The sequence below is a fragment of the Micromys minutus genome, assembly GCF_963924665.1.
Source record: "Micromys minutus genome assembly, chromosome: 7".
Lineage (NCBI taxonomy): Eukaryota > Metazoa > Chordata > Mammalia > Rodentia > Muridae > Micromys > Micromys minutus.
The window spans coordinates 59,256,222-59,270,335 of record NC_137976.1 but is presented as its reverse complement, the minus strand read 5'-3'; the positions used below and the strand labels follow the sequence as shown (position 1 = coordinate 59,270,335).

The 14,114-nt window shown below is 47.6% G+C and overlaps 1 protein-coding gene across 1 annotated transcript in view; it reads left to right on the top strand.

Moving 5' to 3' along the window:
- Positions 1-14,114, top strand: part of SLC12A8 (solute carrier family 12 member 8) — a gene marked incomplete at its 5' end in the record, with an annotated part of 141,088 nt that overhangs the window by 16,439 nt on the left and 110,535 nt on the right. The window contains 3 exons of the mRNA XM_080919665.1: positions 334-480; positions 4,208-4,399; positions 12,145-12,376. Coding sequence (XP_080775791.1) covers positions 334-480; positions 4,208-4,399; positions 12,145-12,376 — 571 coding nt within the window. The remainder of the gene's footprint in view (positions 1-333; positions 481-4,207; positions 4,400-12,144; positions 12,377-14,114) is intronic.

The window sequence follows — 14,114 nt, the reverse complement described above, 5'->3', positions numbered from 1 at the left end:
TAGGTAGAGAGCACACATCGGAGACAGGGTCTCTGACTGAGCTAAAACTGTCCTGGCTATGTTAGCTAGCCAGTGAGTTCCTGGCATATCCCAGTCTCTGCCTCACAAAGCTGGGGTTTCAGCGAGCGCAACCACACGCAGCTTTCCCTGAGTACTAGGGATTTGACCTCAGGTCCTCATGATTGCGTGGCAAATACTCTTTCCCAGGCCCAAGGCAGAAGTTTTTGTCTTTGTTTTTTCACTTGTTTGTTGTTTCCTCTCTTTTCCTGTTCCTCTTCTGTCTCCTCCCTCCTTCTGTTGGCTGCTCATCTGACTTCATGGTGTCCTTTTCAGGGTATCCTGGCCCAGCCCCAGCCCTGGTGGAAGATCCAGCTGTTCATGTGGGAGCCGGTGCTGTTCGGGACCTGGGATGGCGTGTTCACATCCTGCATGATCAACATTTTCGGGGTTGTCCTTTTCTTGAGGACTGGCTGGCTGGTGGTGAGTGAGCTGGTGACCCTGGAGCTTCTGGTGGGCCTGTGACGGAAAAGCTTCTTGGAGTCTACAGTTTAGGGAATAGATTCCTGAATCACGGATTCTGAAACAAAGCAGGAAGTACAGAGCAGAGCCCGGACTGCTTTTAGAATGGGAACTCGGGGAGCCTGGTCTCAGAGATGCCCAGCAAGGGCCTGAGGAGGGATCTGATTACGTGGGGTCAGGGTTCATTGTGGGTGGGACTAGAGTTAGGGCAAGGGTCAGACAGACGGTGACTTTTACTCTAGTTTGTGACCCTTCTGGATTCCCTGGTGTTTCTGTTGCAGTCTAGATGCAGAATGCCCCCCTTGGGAAGCCTCAGGCTTTGATATTTTTGTTGTTTTATTGGGAAGTTATTGATGTCAATCCTGGCTCTCTGGGCTCTGCTGTGTTCAGGGATGGTTAAGGAAGAGTGAAAGGAAAAAAAGATAAGTCTATGTTAATTCTTTACTTATTTGATTTTGAAGAATGGCTATCTAGCGAGGTGTGGAGGCACACACCTTTGTTTCCAGCACTTGGGAGGCAGAGGTAGCTGGATCTCTGATTTCAAGGCCAGCCTGGCCTACAGAGTGAGTTCCTGGACAGCCAGGGCTACACAGAAAACCTCTGTCTTAAAAAAAAAAAAAACAAACAAACCACCCAAAATGAGTTCCCTCTCCCAAATGAAGGCATGAGTTGTATTTGCTGTTTATTGTTGTGTGGCAGACTGCCCCAACACTGGCAGCTTACAGCAGTGCGTGCACGCTCTGTGGTTCTGAAGCCATGTGCTCAAGGTCCCTGGGAGGCCGCACTTGTCGGTCAGGCCTCTAGGCACACGTGAAGAACCTTCTGGTTCACCCAAGTACCACTTGGCCACATCCCATGGTTCCCTGTGGGATTGTCTCTTTCTGAGGCTGCAGAGTTTCACTAAGACCACAGATAGAATAAGAGAGAGCCTCTCCTCAGCAGCCATTACCTCAGCATCCCAAGTCTCAGGAATGACGTCCCAGCACTTCTGTGGTACATTAAAAGCAGGTTAGTACATGACAAAATACAGTCTAAGCAGAAACTCTGTGAATGTTTAGTCAAAAATTGGTACGTAAATCCCAACTACTGTGAGCATTTAAACAGAGATAATTTTTTTTTTTTTTTTTAACCTACGTTAAAAAACAAAGTGAGTCACTTCACAGAGCCAAAGACCACACAGGAACACCGAAGGCTGGCCTTGAGGGCCATCTTGAGCGCATCTGTCCTCTTGTCCTAAAATAACCTCTGCCTTTTATCTTTGCCATTGGAATCTGCTGAATATTTGATCACGAAAAGAAAAAAAGACCAATACAAAATGCCAGAGATGAGACGAAACATCCAGGGAGCCGTATGAAATTGAAATCAACATAAGCATCTCTTAAGTAGAAAATATTAACTCCAAAACAACTTGGAGTCATAGTTTATAAACCGTTAAAGGAACATTTCCCCTCTGAAGACCCAAGGCCGCTCTTAGAACAGGATATTTACATTCACATGCAGACAGCTTCCAAGTATGTACAAAAGAAGACCAAATTCTGTAGGGTTTCATTGCAAGTGTAATGTTAGCAAAGTCCATAGTTAGAACACTCACTCAGATGTCATGCTCAAGGGCACCCATCCTGGGGACACCAGCATCCTGGGAGCTAGGGCTGTGGTATGGATGGAGTGGAGGGAGGAGCCACATGGCACTGGTTATTCTTGCAGTCCTTCTCTACCCCTGGTCTCACCACTACCATCTAGCCGGTCACCACGCCCAGGAGTTCAGCAGTGTCCTTTGCCATCTGGCAGTAGCTGTGTTTTGCACATGTCCCCATGTGGCCACATGGCTGTTGGCGTTCTGTTTCCAAAGGGAACTCACAGCTGTCCTTATGAACCGGTCCAGGCTTTGAGCCGATTCGGAGGGCGCAGTATTTATGAGCTGTGTGATAAGTAATAATAATAGTGTAACATTTATCACAAAATAACCCAACAAGTAAGGTTTATTAAGCGCTGTGTGACAGGTGGCGTTCAAAGTGCAGTGAATGTGTTTAATTCCCTAAAATTTAGTATTTCCTGACAGCTGTGAGACACGTTATCTCTGCTTTATAGAGGAGACAGCCCAGAACTGTAAAGTAGCAGAAGGCGTAGTCGAGGAGACGCTTCGTGTCTGCTCACACTGCACACAGTTGGCAGACAGAGCCCTCGGCAGACAGATGGCCCCCAAGGGACTCTACCCTCGCTCCAGTCTTCACACTAGGTTGGGTGTGCAGAGGCCCCTCTTTTCTTTGGCACAGATTTGCGAGGCTGGCAGTGGCTACGGCCGCACGTTCTCATCTGTTCGGTATGCCTTGCCTTGCCGCAGCCTTGTGCCCCCTATGGATTTTGTTTGGTTTGCTTTCTTTGTTGGGTTTGCCTTCCGGACTTGAACCCAGGCTTTTTACTAGACAAGTGATTTATGGGTTAGCTACGTCTCCAGGCCTACGTTTCGTTCCTGTTCTGTTTTATTCCTCCGAGGAGCTCAACAGAGTTAACAAAGATACCTGTAACGTTCTAAAGTAAAAATTGGCGGGAGAGGGAATCCTTGCAGGGTCTATGGTGCCTGAGCACTTCTAGTTGGCCAGGTCTCCTTGCAGGTCACTCCAAAGTCAGCTGAACAGTGTGTCTCTGGGCTGACTCTCCCGGTTGCCTCAGAGGGGACAGGGGATAGAGGGTCTTTCTTCTGGGCCAGTGTTATAGCAGAAGTGGGAGTTTGCAGGGAAGAGAAAAACCAGGGTTGGTCCATTTGACATCTACAGTTAATAAAAGAACAATGCAAATCTTCTCAGGGTGTTTGTAAAAACTCACAGAGGTTAGTAAGAACAAGGTAGCAAAATGCTGGGGCTGGGAACAGGGAGAAAACTATTTTCCTGGGCTCTTGCCCCCCATCTCAGACCAGCAGTGCAGCCCGAGCACCCTTCACTTGCTGGGCACCCTCCAGCTCCATTTAAGGCCCCTCTGCCCTCTTATTGCTCTCCCTCCAACACTTAGCGCATCTTGGGGGTGTTCTCCCCTTCAGGAATCTTTATTGCCCGTTATCTAACAAAGCACACAGCGAGGCTTACACTGTGCCCTGAGATGTGTGTACGTGTCGACACACTTGTCCAGGAATGTGTACTGTATTTAGTGAGCACTAAGTTTGTGGAGGGGCTAAGGCCAGTGAACATGAGGGGGAGTGGAGAGAGAGAGAGAGAGAGAGAGAGAGAGAGAGAGAGAGAGAGAGAGAGAGGGAGAGAATCCTTTCACGTAGGTCAAGGTTACCTGCATAGTAGATTTGCAGGCTCCTAGTGAATCTCTTTTTCCATTTTACTTTTGTGTGTAGGAGTGTTTGCCTACATATACGGGTACCGCATGTATGCCTGGTGCCCGAAGGGTCAGGGGAGGGCATCAAATCCACTGAGTCTCCTGGAACTGGGATTAGAGATGGTTGTGAGCCACCACGTGGTTGCTGGGAACTGTACCCTGATTGTCTGCAAGAGCAGCAAGTGCTCTTAACCGCAGAGTCAGCTCATCTCTTGGCCCTGCTGGTGACTCTCTTGAGTCACATCAGTATGAAGTCGCAAGAGTTTGGAGGGTCTACTTTCTACCTGGAACGTCGTGTGGGCTTCCCTGGGGAACAGCTCCAAGTGAGGTGTTTTTCCTAACTCTGACGCCCCTCCCCCTCCTGCTGCAGGGAAACACGGGTGTGCTCCTGGGCTTGCTCCTGGTGTCCTCTGTCATCCTCGTAGCCCTCATCACCGTGCTGTCTGGCATTGGTGTCGCAGAGCATGGCGGGATGGGCAGCGGCGGCGTCTACTCCATGATCTCCTCCGTGCTTGGCGGGCAGATGGGAGGCACTGTCGGGCTGCTGTATGTATTCGGACAGGTGAGCCTGCAGCCCGAGCCGACTTTTTACCTGTTCATTTACCCTTGTCTCTCTTCCCTTCCTGGAGGACACAGTGGTAAAGACAAGGTCCCCACTTGACAGAGACCCACCCTGGGCTCTGGGGGGAGCTTGCACCCCTGATTCTGAACTCCAGAGCTCCTGTCTCCTCCCACCACTTCCCAGGGCGACCAGGGCCAGGGTCTGACAGCTTTTCTTGGTGGGGTGTCCATGGCAGGCAGCCCTCCACACTTTGCATTGTGGGTAGGCGTTGTGTGTGGGTAGAGGTGAGGCTCTGCAGGTAGGATGGCTTGGGTGGCCTTAAGCAGGCCACAGGCCCCCATGTGGATACTTAGACTGAAGCACAATCCAAGGAGAAGGCCACACGGCACTGGACAAAGCCAGGAAGGAAACCAGCAGGTGAGGAGAAATTCCAAGGCTCATCTGAAGTTTATTTAGCTGAAGCACAGGGATGGGAATTTGATGCTGGGGAGACACACTCGAACATTAAGAAGTAGCTTTGGAAGTGTGGTTTGGACCAAAAAGGGTTACGGAAAAACAAAGGGTAGTGGGTAGGTTGAAAACAGTTAAAAAGAAGAGAAAAAGGGCTTCCTTACTTTTCCTTTTAGGCAGGCAGCAGAGGCATGGCATCAGCATAAATCATCATATTCTCTAACTGCACGGAGCTGTGGTGAGTGTGTGTGTGTGTGTGTGTGTAAGTGTGCATTGTGTCTAGTGTAAGGATATGCATGAGTGTATGTGTGTGTGCATAAGTGTATGCATGTATGAGTGTGTTAATGTATATGAGTGTGAGGTGAATGTGTATATATGAGTGTAAGTATGTGAGTGTGTATTGTGTGTATGTGTGTGTATGTGAGGATATGCATGAGTATATAAAGGTGGGCGAGTGTGTGTGCTTATGTGAGGGTCTACATGAGTGTGGGTGTGTGTGGTTGTGTGAGGGGTGCATGAATGTATGAGAGTGTACGTGTGCATGTGTGTGCTGTGTGTAAAACAGGTACATGGAAGCCATCTCACTACTTGCTTGGAAAAGGCAGTTGCTTTTTTGTTTTGCATTGTTTTCTGAGACAGAGTTTGTTTGTAGCCCTGGCTGTCCTGGAACTCATTTGCAGACCAAGCTGGCCTTAAATTCAGAGATATACCTGCCTCTGCTTCCCAGCTGTTGGGACTAAAGGTTTGTGCCACCACCACCTGGCAAGACAGTTATTTTATTTTATTTTTTCCTGGAGAAAGATTTAGAAGTATGGTATATGTTCAACATCCATAATTAAAAAACCCAAAATCCATACTGCTCCAAAAATCCAAAACTTTTGAGCATGGCTCACAATTTTCAGATTTTGAAGCTGGATGTGGTGGCCCATGCTTATAATCCTAGCATCTGGGAGGTTAAAGCAGGCGGGTTATGACCACCAGGTCAGCCTGGCATTATAGTAAGGCCCTGCCTCTAAAAAAGAAAACCACACCAAAAAAAACCAAACAAACAAACAACAAAAAAACAACAACAAAACCCCTACCAAACTTAACCCAGCCTAGCCCAACTCAACCCAACCTAACCCAACCCAACCAACCAAACTTAATTCAACCCAACTCAGCACAACCAAATCCAGCCCAACCAAACCAAACCCAACCCAACCAAAGCAAACCAAAGCTCTCACACAATAGAAAAGAAACAGACAACAAACAACAAACCCTACTGTCTTAGTTAGGGTTTTATTGCTGTGAACAGACACCATGACCAAGGCAAGTCTTATAAAAGACAACACTTAATTGGGGCTGGTTTACAGGTTCAGAGGTTTAGTCCAGTATTATCAAGGCAGAAACATGGTAGCATCCAGGCAGGCATAGTACAGGCAGAGTTGAGAGTTCTATATCTTTATGTGAAGGTTACTACCAGAAGACTAACTTCCAGGAGTTTGGGTGAGGGTCCTAAGCCCACATTCACAGTGACACACCCACTCCAACAAAGCCACACCTTCCAATAGTGCCACTCTCTGGGTCTAGCATATGCAAACCATCAACTCTCAGATTTTGGAGCCTTTTTGAAACTGGATTTTCACGAGGAAAAAAACGCTTAATCAATGTAAATTCTACAAGATCTAAAAGAGTTTGATACATGCACTGCCTCTGTGACAGCCATTTTCCCTTGGTTAGCGGTCGTTACCAGCCTGCTTCTCCACCCCATGGATTGTAGAGAGATGCTCTCCTGCGCTGTCCTGTAGTCACAGTGGACAGCCTCACTTTCTACATTCTCTGGGCACCTAGATGAGGACAGGGCTGAACACCCCAAGTGAACAGAGGGTGCTGGGTCTCTTAGCTGGGCTGACTGGAAGGAAGACTCTTCACAAAGTTTTCCCAGAACAGGCAGTCATGGCTGAGAAGATTCAGGGCCCGGGCCAGTGTCAGCAGTCCCTGAAGTCAGTGCTGGTGGGTTCCTGGCTGTCGGAGCTCCTTTGGATGGAGGCTCTTGCCAGAGGCCTTACCCTATGGTTCTTATATTAGTTTCTGGGTTCCATCTGCTCCAACTTTGCTGAGAGGATGCTGGCACACACTTTCCAGGGATGCTGTCCTGCAGCTTTTGTGAGATGCCTTTGTCTGGTTTTGGTGTGATGTTAACACTTGCTGTCAGGACTTACTTAGCAGGGGTGGGGGTTCCCCCTCCTATGTCCCTGTTCCACTTACCTGTGTCCATGTGAGGGGCCTCTTTGGGCTCCTTACTTGAATGTGGCAGTGTTGACTGTGTAAAAACATTTATCATGGCTAATATACTCCATGCTCAATTCCCTACATCAACAGTAGAGGAGCAGGAAGCTTCTCAAGACCAGACAGAGGCCTAGAGCTTTCCCTGTGGGAGTGACTGATCCGCACTGGCTGCCTACTGCCGCCTGGAGTAGGCTTTGAACCTGACAGAGGGCAGGGAGGGCAGGAGCACCTTTTGCTCAGGTTTCCTGAACATCCGATTCATTCAAAGCAAATACCCTGGGTGTTCTATCCTGAGGAAATAGTCTCTTCTCTTTAAAGTGGTGACCACCGCACCTTACATGGCAGGGAGTTTCAGACATCTCCATGTTGAAAATAGTAAAGAAAGAGAAAAGTCCTTTATTATAACTGTCAGAGGTCATGAAAACACTTTTCAGCCATAAGAAGCTCTGGGAATGTTTCTAGAAACTCAGTAATGCTTTCTAAGGAAGAGCAGCTTCCCACCTGGATGCCTTAGGACAGCTGGCTCGCTCCGGGAAGTCTGGGGTTCAGAGTCACCCTGTGTCAGCTGTCCCAAGCCAGAGGTAGGCTAAGGCTTTGAGCTCTGAGCTGGAGGGGAATATACTTCCTGCACAAGGGGGCCCATGTATAGCTTGCACTTTTTACTGAGACAGGCTCACTTTGTAACTGGGTACAAGGTGCTTTTGACACTACACCCCCAAATGTACCCAGGCGTTCCAGTTCCATGGGAATGGGTGTGTCTACCTGTTAGAAATGGAAAGGCAATACCATACTCTCTGATGGTGTAGTGGCTCTTCCCTCTCCCCACTCAGGATCTCACTATCTAGTCTAGTCTGTCTGAATGTTGCCAAGTAATCCAAGCTAAACTTGAATTCACCGTCCTCCTGGCTCTACCTTCTTAGTGCTGGGCTTTTAGACAAGTGCCCTCCTCCCTAACTTGATAGTTAACCTTGACTATCAACCTGGTTGGATACAGAGGAAGTAAAGCACGCTTCTTGCTGTGGCTATGAGGGTGAACGAGAGAGGGACCAAGAGCTGTGCTGGCTGTGGGTGCCACGGTCTAGTAAGCTGAGGATCAGACTTCAGGGAAAGTCAGAGTGGATGGTGAAGTCTTCCTCAGCAGGTGCCTGAATGCTACACCACCGGCCATGAACAGCAGAAGCCAGCTTTGGCGGCTGTTCAATGCAGACCACTCCAGTGACCTCCAGGGAGCTGCCAGGCCTGGCTTTAGACTGGTACTTCGGATTTGCCCCTCTAGCTCCATGACTTTCATCAGCTTTGACCTAGCAGACATTCGTTTGTCCGGTCTCCCAGTTGTAAATGGCCATCATGGGACAACTGACTGTGCAAGCCAACCCAACACATCTGTTTTGTAATTGCACATGTATTCATAGGTTGCCTTCCTCTACAGAACCCTGGCAGCGGGAGAGTCCTTATACTTTTCTGTGTTCACCTTGGTACTCGGACTTCCTCCTTCCTGTCTAACTAGCAGGAGGGTGTGGTTGATAACGTGTCTGGTTGTAAGGGCTGGCCTAGTTGACGGGGCTTCTCCCTTCTGGATTTCTCTGAGTTAAAGTGAGAGACAATACAGAAGTAATTTAGGCCACGGACGCTGACACTGAAATCCAGCGAATCACACGGTATTCGCCCAGTGTGTGCAGCATGCTTTGCAAATGGAGACTATTGAAGAGGTGGCAGAAACATTAAGTTGTTTAGCATGTATTTGTGAAGCATGTACCTGTGTGATTATGTGTTCATGATATGTATAGGTGTATTGTATAAGCATGCATGTGAAGGTCTGAAGTTGGCATTGGTCTTCTCAGTTAATTCATTTACTGAGGCAGGGGCTCTTACTGAATTCAGAATTTGCTCATTCCGGCTGGGAATCCCTGGAGACCCCCTTCGTGTGCTTCCTAATGGAGTGCTAGGATTACCGTTGGCCACCGCACCCGGCCAGCCTTTTCCTTGGGTTCTGAACATTGGTCTTTTCACTTGTTCAGCCTTGTGCTCTATCCACTGAGCCGGCTTCCCAGCCAAAATATTTTGTTTTTAAAGGGTGTGTGCATTCTTGCTGCAGGAGACAAATTTATAACCATGAAACAATAGTAGAATCTGGACCCCGATAATCATATAGCACTGCGGGTAAGTGGAATGTTTACTGCGAGTCTGGGGCATAAGAACGAGTCCATGGAAAAGGAAGAACTTGAATAAACTTGAATGGTGTTTGTTCCTGGGACAATGGCAAGGGCAGGGCTGCACTGACCAGCAGAGCCTGGGGCTCAGGGAGGTGACCAAGCTGAGGGAAGGTGACTGAGGTTGATGATTATGCAAAGTGATGCTCCTGCCATTAAAATTCTGTTACATTTGCTTATTGTGCATTTGTGTATGCGTGTATGTGGTATGCATGTGGTATGCATGTATGTGTGTGAGTGCTCTGTGTGTATGTATGTTTGTGTGTGTGCTCATGTGTGTGTGTATGTATGTATATGTGTGTGCTCATGTGTGTATGTATGTATGTGTGTCTGTGCTCATGTGTGCATGCATGTATGTGTGTGTGTGTGTGTGTGTGTGTGTGTGTATGTGGAAACCATGTAGGAATTGACACTCTCCTTCAAACCTGTGAGTTCTGGAAGTAACACTCAGGCCGTTAGGCTCGGTGACAAGTGCCTTTGTCATTAGGCTCAGTGACAAGTGCCTTTACCTGATGAGCCGTCTTGTTGACACTCGATGAGCCCAATATGACACTTAAAATTTTTTTTTAAAGATAGCATCTCACTGTGTGGCTCTGTAGACCATGTTGGCCTTGAACTCACAGAGCTCCACCTGCCTGTGCCTCCTAAGTGTTGGCATGACAGTGTGCGCCACCATACCCAGTTCACGTCACTCTTAACTTTTTAGACCCTTTCAAATACTTCCAAAAAAAATTGTAAAATTATTGCTCTAGACAAATAGAAGCTAATCGTGTATGAAGCACACAGTGTATGAATGAGTGTAGCCGGTATGAGGTAAGAGCGCTGAGTGAGGTTCAGAGGGACAGTCGCAGTGAGACACTATGAGCAAAGGGAAGAAGGACAAGTTAGCTGGGTTAGACATGACGTTAGCTGCTGTTGTGTCGGACGAAGAATCCTAATCCCTCCAGTTGTCTGATCACCAGGCAGAAGGTATTTCTGCATCTGCTATAGATTGGAAGAAACCAGTCTACAGGTTAGCATATCACTTTACTCAGTCTGGAATATTTACTGCCAATTCGATCAATAGAGATCAACCAAGGCTCTGACGTCACCTGGGTAGCCCGTGGTCACCTTTGTCACACATTGAAAAGGTGTGCCACTCTCTCTTTCTTGTTTTATTTACTTGTTTGAGACAGGCTCATGCTGTATGCCCCTGGGTGGCCCATGTAGATTAGGCTGTCCTTAGCTTTCAGTTAGACTCCTGATTCTGCTCCCCTCCCCCGCCCCCCAGTACTCGGATTATAGGTGTGTGCCATCATGCTTGGCAGCTAAATAACTAAAAAAAAAAAACTTCCAAGAATTGTGGCTTGTGTTTATAATTTAAGCAGCCAGAAGGCTGAGGCAGGAGGATTACTGTGAGTTCAAAGCTAATTTGGGATATATATTGAGATCTGAGTCAGCCTGGGCTACAGTGTTAGACCCTGTCTTAAAGAACCAAGACAAAATGATACAAACCAAACCAAATCACCATCTTATAGGCGGGGAAGGCAGTTTACTCAGTACAGTGCTTGCTGTGCAAGCTGGGCACGTGAGTTTAATCCCGAGACCCAGCTCAAACAAGCTACGGTGGCAGGCACTAGAGAGGCAGAGGTAAGAGAACCCGGGGGCTACTGCAGGCCAGCCCAGCATACTCCGTCAGGTCTAGGCCACTGAGAGACCCTGATTCAAGAAAGAGGTAGACATGCACACATATACACACGCACTCACACACTCATTTGCAACACATACACTCACACACATACATACACATACCCACAGTCATTCGCACGTATACATTCACATGCACACAGTCGTTTACACACCACACACATACATCCACTCACACAGTCATACACACATACATTCATATGCACACAGTCATTTACACATCACACACACACATACATCCACTCACATGCACACACTCATTCATACATCCATATCAGCCCACACATATCCACACACACATTCTCACTCATTCACACATACACAAACACACACACTCACCTATATACACTCATTCATATACATACACACACTTATTCACGAACTCATACATGCACTCACACATACTCATTTACACTTACACACACACATACTCATTCATACCTATATACACACATGCTCTCATACACCCACACTCACATATACACTCACACACACACACTCACATATACACACACTCATTCACACACACACACTCACATATACACACACCCATTCACACACACTCACATATACACACACCCATTCACACACACTCACATATATATACACACACTCATTCACATACACACACACATACACACTCATTCACACACACACATATATACACACTCATTCACACACACTCATATATACACACACTCATTCACATACACACACTCATTCACACACACACACACACACACACACACACACACACACACACACACACTGGTTAAAAGCAATGGTGGGAGTGTGCTTCTGTGGGAGAGCCCTGTGTGCAGCGGTTTCTTGTAGACATTCAGTTCTTGAGTAATGCATGTGGAGAAGGCCAAAGGCCTCCTGACCCGGCATCTCATAATCCTTATGTCCTGTTTACCACCGATGGCTCTCACACCAGACTCATTCCTGTTTTGTTCAAGAAGTGGATGAGAAAAGGGGTCTGAGTCAGGTTCCCTTGTGGAAGAACAGGTTTGACCTGGTGCTGCCTCCCAGACAGAGCCCCTGTGCTGGTGTACATGTGTGTCCATGGGCAGGCAGGCCTGCTGCTGAGGCCTCTGTTGCTGGCTCTCCCCACCGGGGATTGCCCGGCAGTGTGTTGCAGGTGCCATGTACGTCACCGGCTTTGCAGAGTCAATCTCGGACCTGCTGGGTCTCGGGAACATCTGGGCTGTGCGAGGAATTTCAGTTGCTGTGCTTCTGGCTTTGCTGGGCATCAACCTGGCAGGTGTCAAGTGGATAATCCGCCTCCAACTGCTGCTGCTGCTCCTGCTGGCTGTCTCCACCCTGGACTTTGTGGTGGGCTCTTTCACCCACCTGGACCCAGGTAAGGCCCTGGAGTGCAGTGCTTTGTAGATGTGGATAGGTGTGGTTTGCAGAGTACCCTCCTCTCCCTCAGGCTGTACCTCGGACTAGGGTGGGCTAGTCCTAGTCACGTGAACAGGTCCATCAGGGTGCAGCTCACTGGACCCAGAAACCCAGAAGTCCCTGTACACATACAAACAACCCCGAACACACAGACGGCCCCCCCACAGACACACAAGCACACAAATACATACAGGGATACACAGAGACACACAAACACACTTTTGCTTTATATTTCCCATGATTCTCTTTCACTTTTTTCCTATTAAATGAAGACAACGCAACTTCTGCCAATCAAAGGCACAAGCAGATGGGCAGAGAGCAACTCCATAGCGACGAGTAGGACACTGAGCAAGAAAGACATGTAGGGCCAGAGAGGAAAACAGACTTCCATGTTATCTTCCAGGGTTTTTATTTTAAGAATGTGATGTAAATATATGTTTCTGGACACGGTGGCACCTGCCTGCAAATATTTTTGAGGCCGAGGCAGGAAGACTGTGAACAAAACACTGAGACCTTGTCTTGTAAAACAAAGCAAACTATGACAGGTGTTGACAGTTGTCATTTACAGAGATGGGTACTGAAATGCTCGATTATCTGTTGCCGTATATGCTATTTTCCAAAATAAAAATGTGTGATCCTTACATAAGCATAAACAATGGTCAAGTGGCCAGGTACAGATGGGATAAAGTAAATGGCGTACCTTTTTTTTTTTTCTCCTGTCCTGTCCTGTCCTGTCTTATTTTATTAAGACAGGGTTTCACCATGTGGCTCTAGCTGTCTCAGAACTTACTATGTAGACCAAGCTGACTTCAAACTCAAAGAGATCCATCTGCCTCTGTTCCTTAACTGCTGGCACTAAAGGTGTGCGCCACTATACCCAGAGGTGGTGTAATTATCCAATGAACTGGCACTGGCTAATCTGGTGACTCTCAACCTGTGGGTTGTGTCTCTTTGGGGGTCAACTGACCCTTTCACAGAGGTCACCTAAGACCATCAGAAAACACAGATATTTGAGGTCACCTAAGACCATCAGAAAACACAGATATTTACATTATAATTTATAACAGCAGCGAAATTACAGTTATGAAGTAGCAACGAAAATAATTGAAAGGTTGGGGGTTACCGTAGTATGAGAAACTGCACTAAAGGGTCTCGGCATTAGGAAGGTTGAGAACCACTGGTCTAACCTAACCCAAGGTTTCCTGAGCTTCATGAAAGCCTAGCAGCATGAAAGGACACGGAGGTCTGTAACTTTGCCACTTTCTGATTTGTGTTGCTTTAGCATTAAAGTCAAGTACAGTTGTCTTCAGCACAGCTGTTGCCAGGATGCTGTAGAAAAAGCCCAGTCCTGTGAACTCCAGGAACTCCATGTTTAATAGAGTCTAGTCTTTAAAGAGGGGGAGAGGGGACCAATAGGTGTGCTTAGAATAATCTTCAGCCTAGTCAGGGATCCATGATATTGGTGGGGTGATAGTCACTGTGCCCAAGTACCTGCCATTCTGGGCACCGTGCTGAGTGTTTGCCTCAGCGTGTCTTACATAGCTCCTACCAGAACCTTCTGAGATGGGAACATGGACACTCATTTTACAGAGAAAAGTGCTATGTTTTTGCTAATGCATGCCAGGGCTGGGGATTGAAACCAGATACAATGCTGTAGCCAGGCTCTTCCTGGGATAGGAAGAGGCCTGTTTCATACA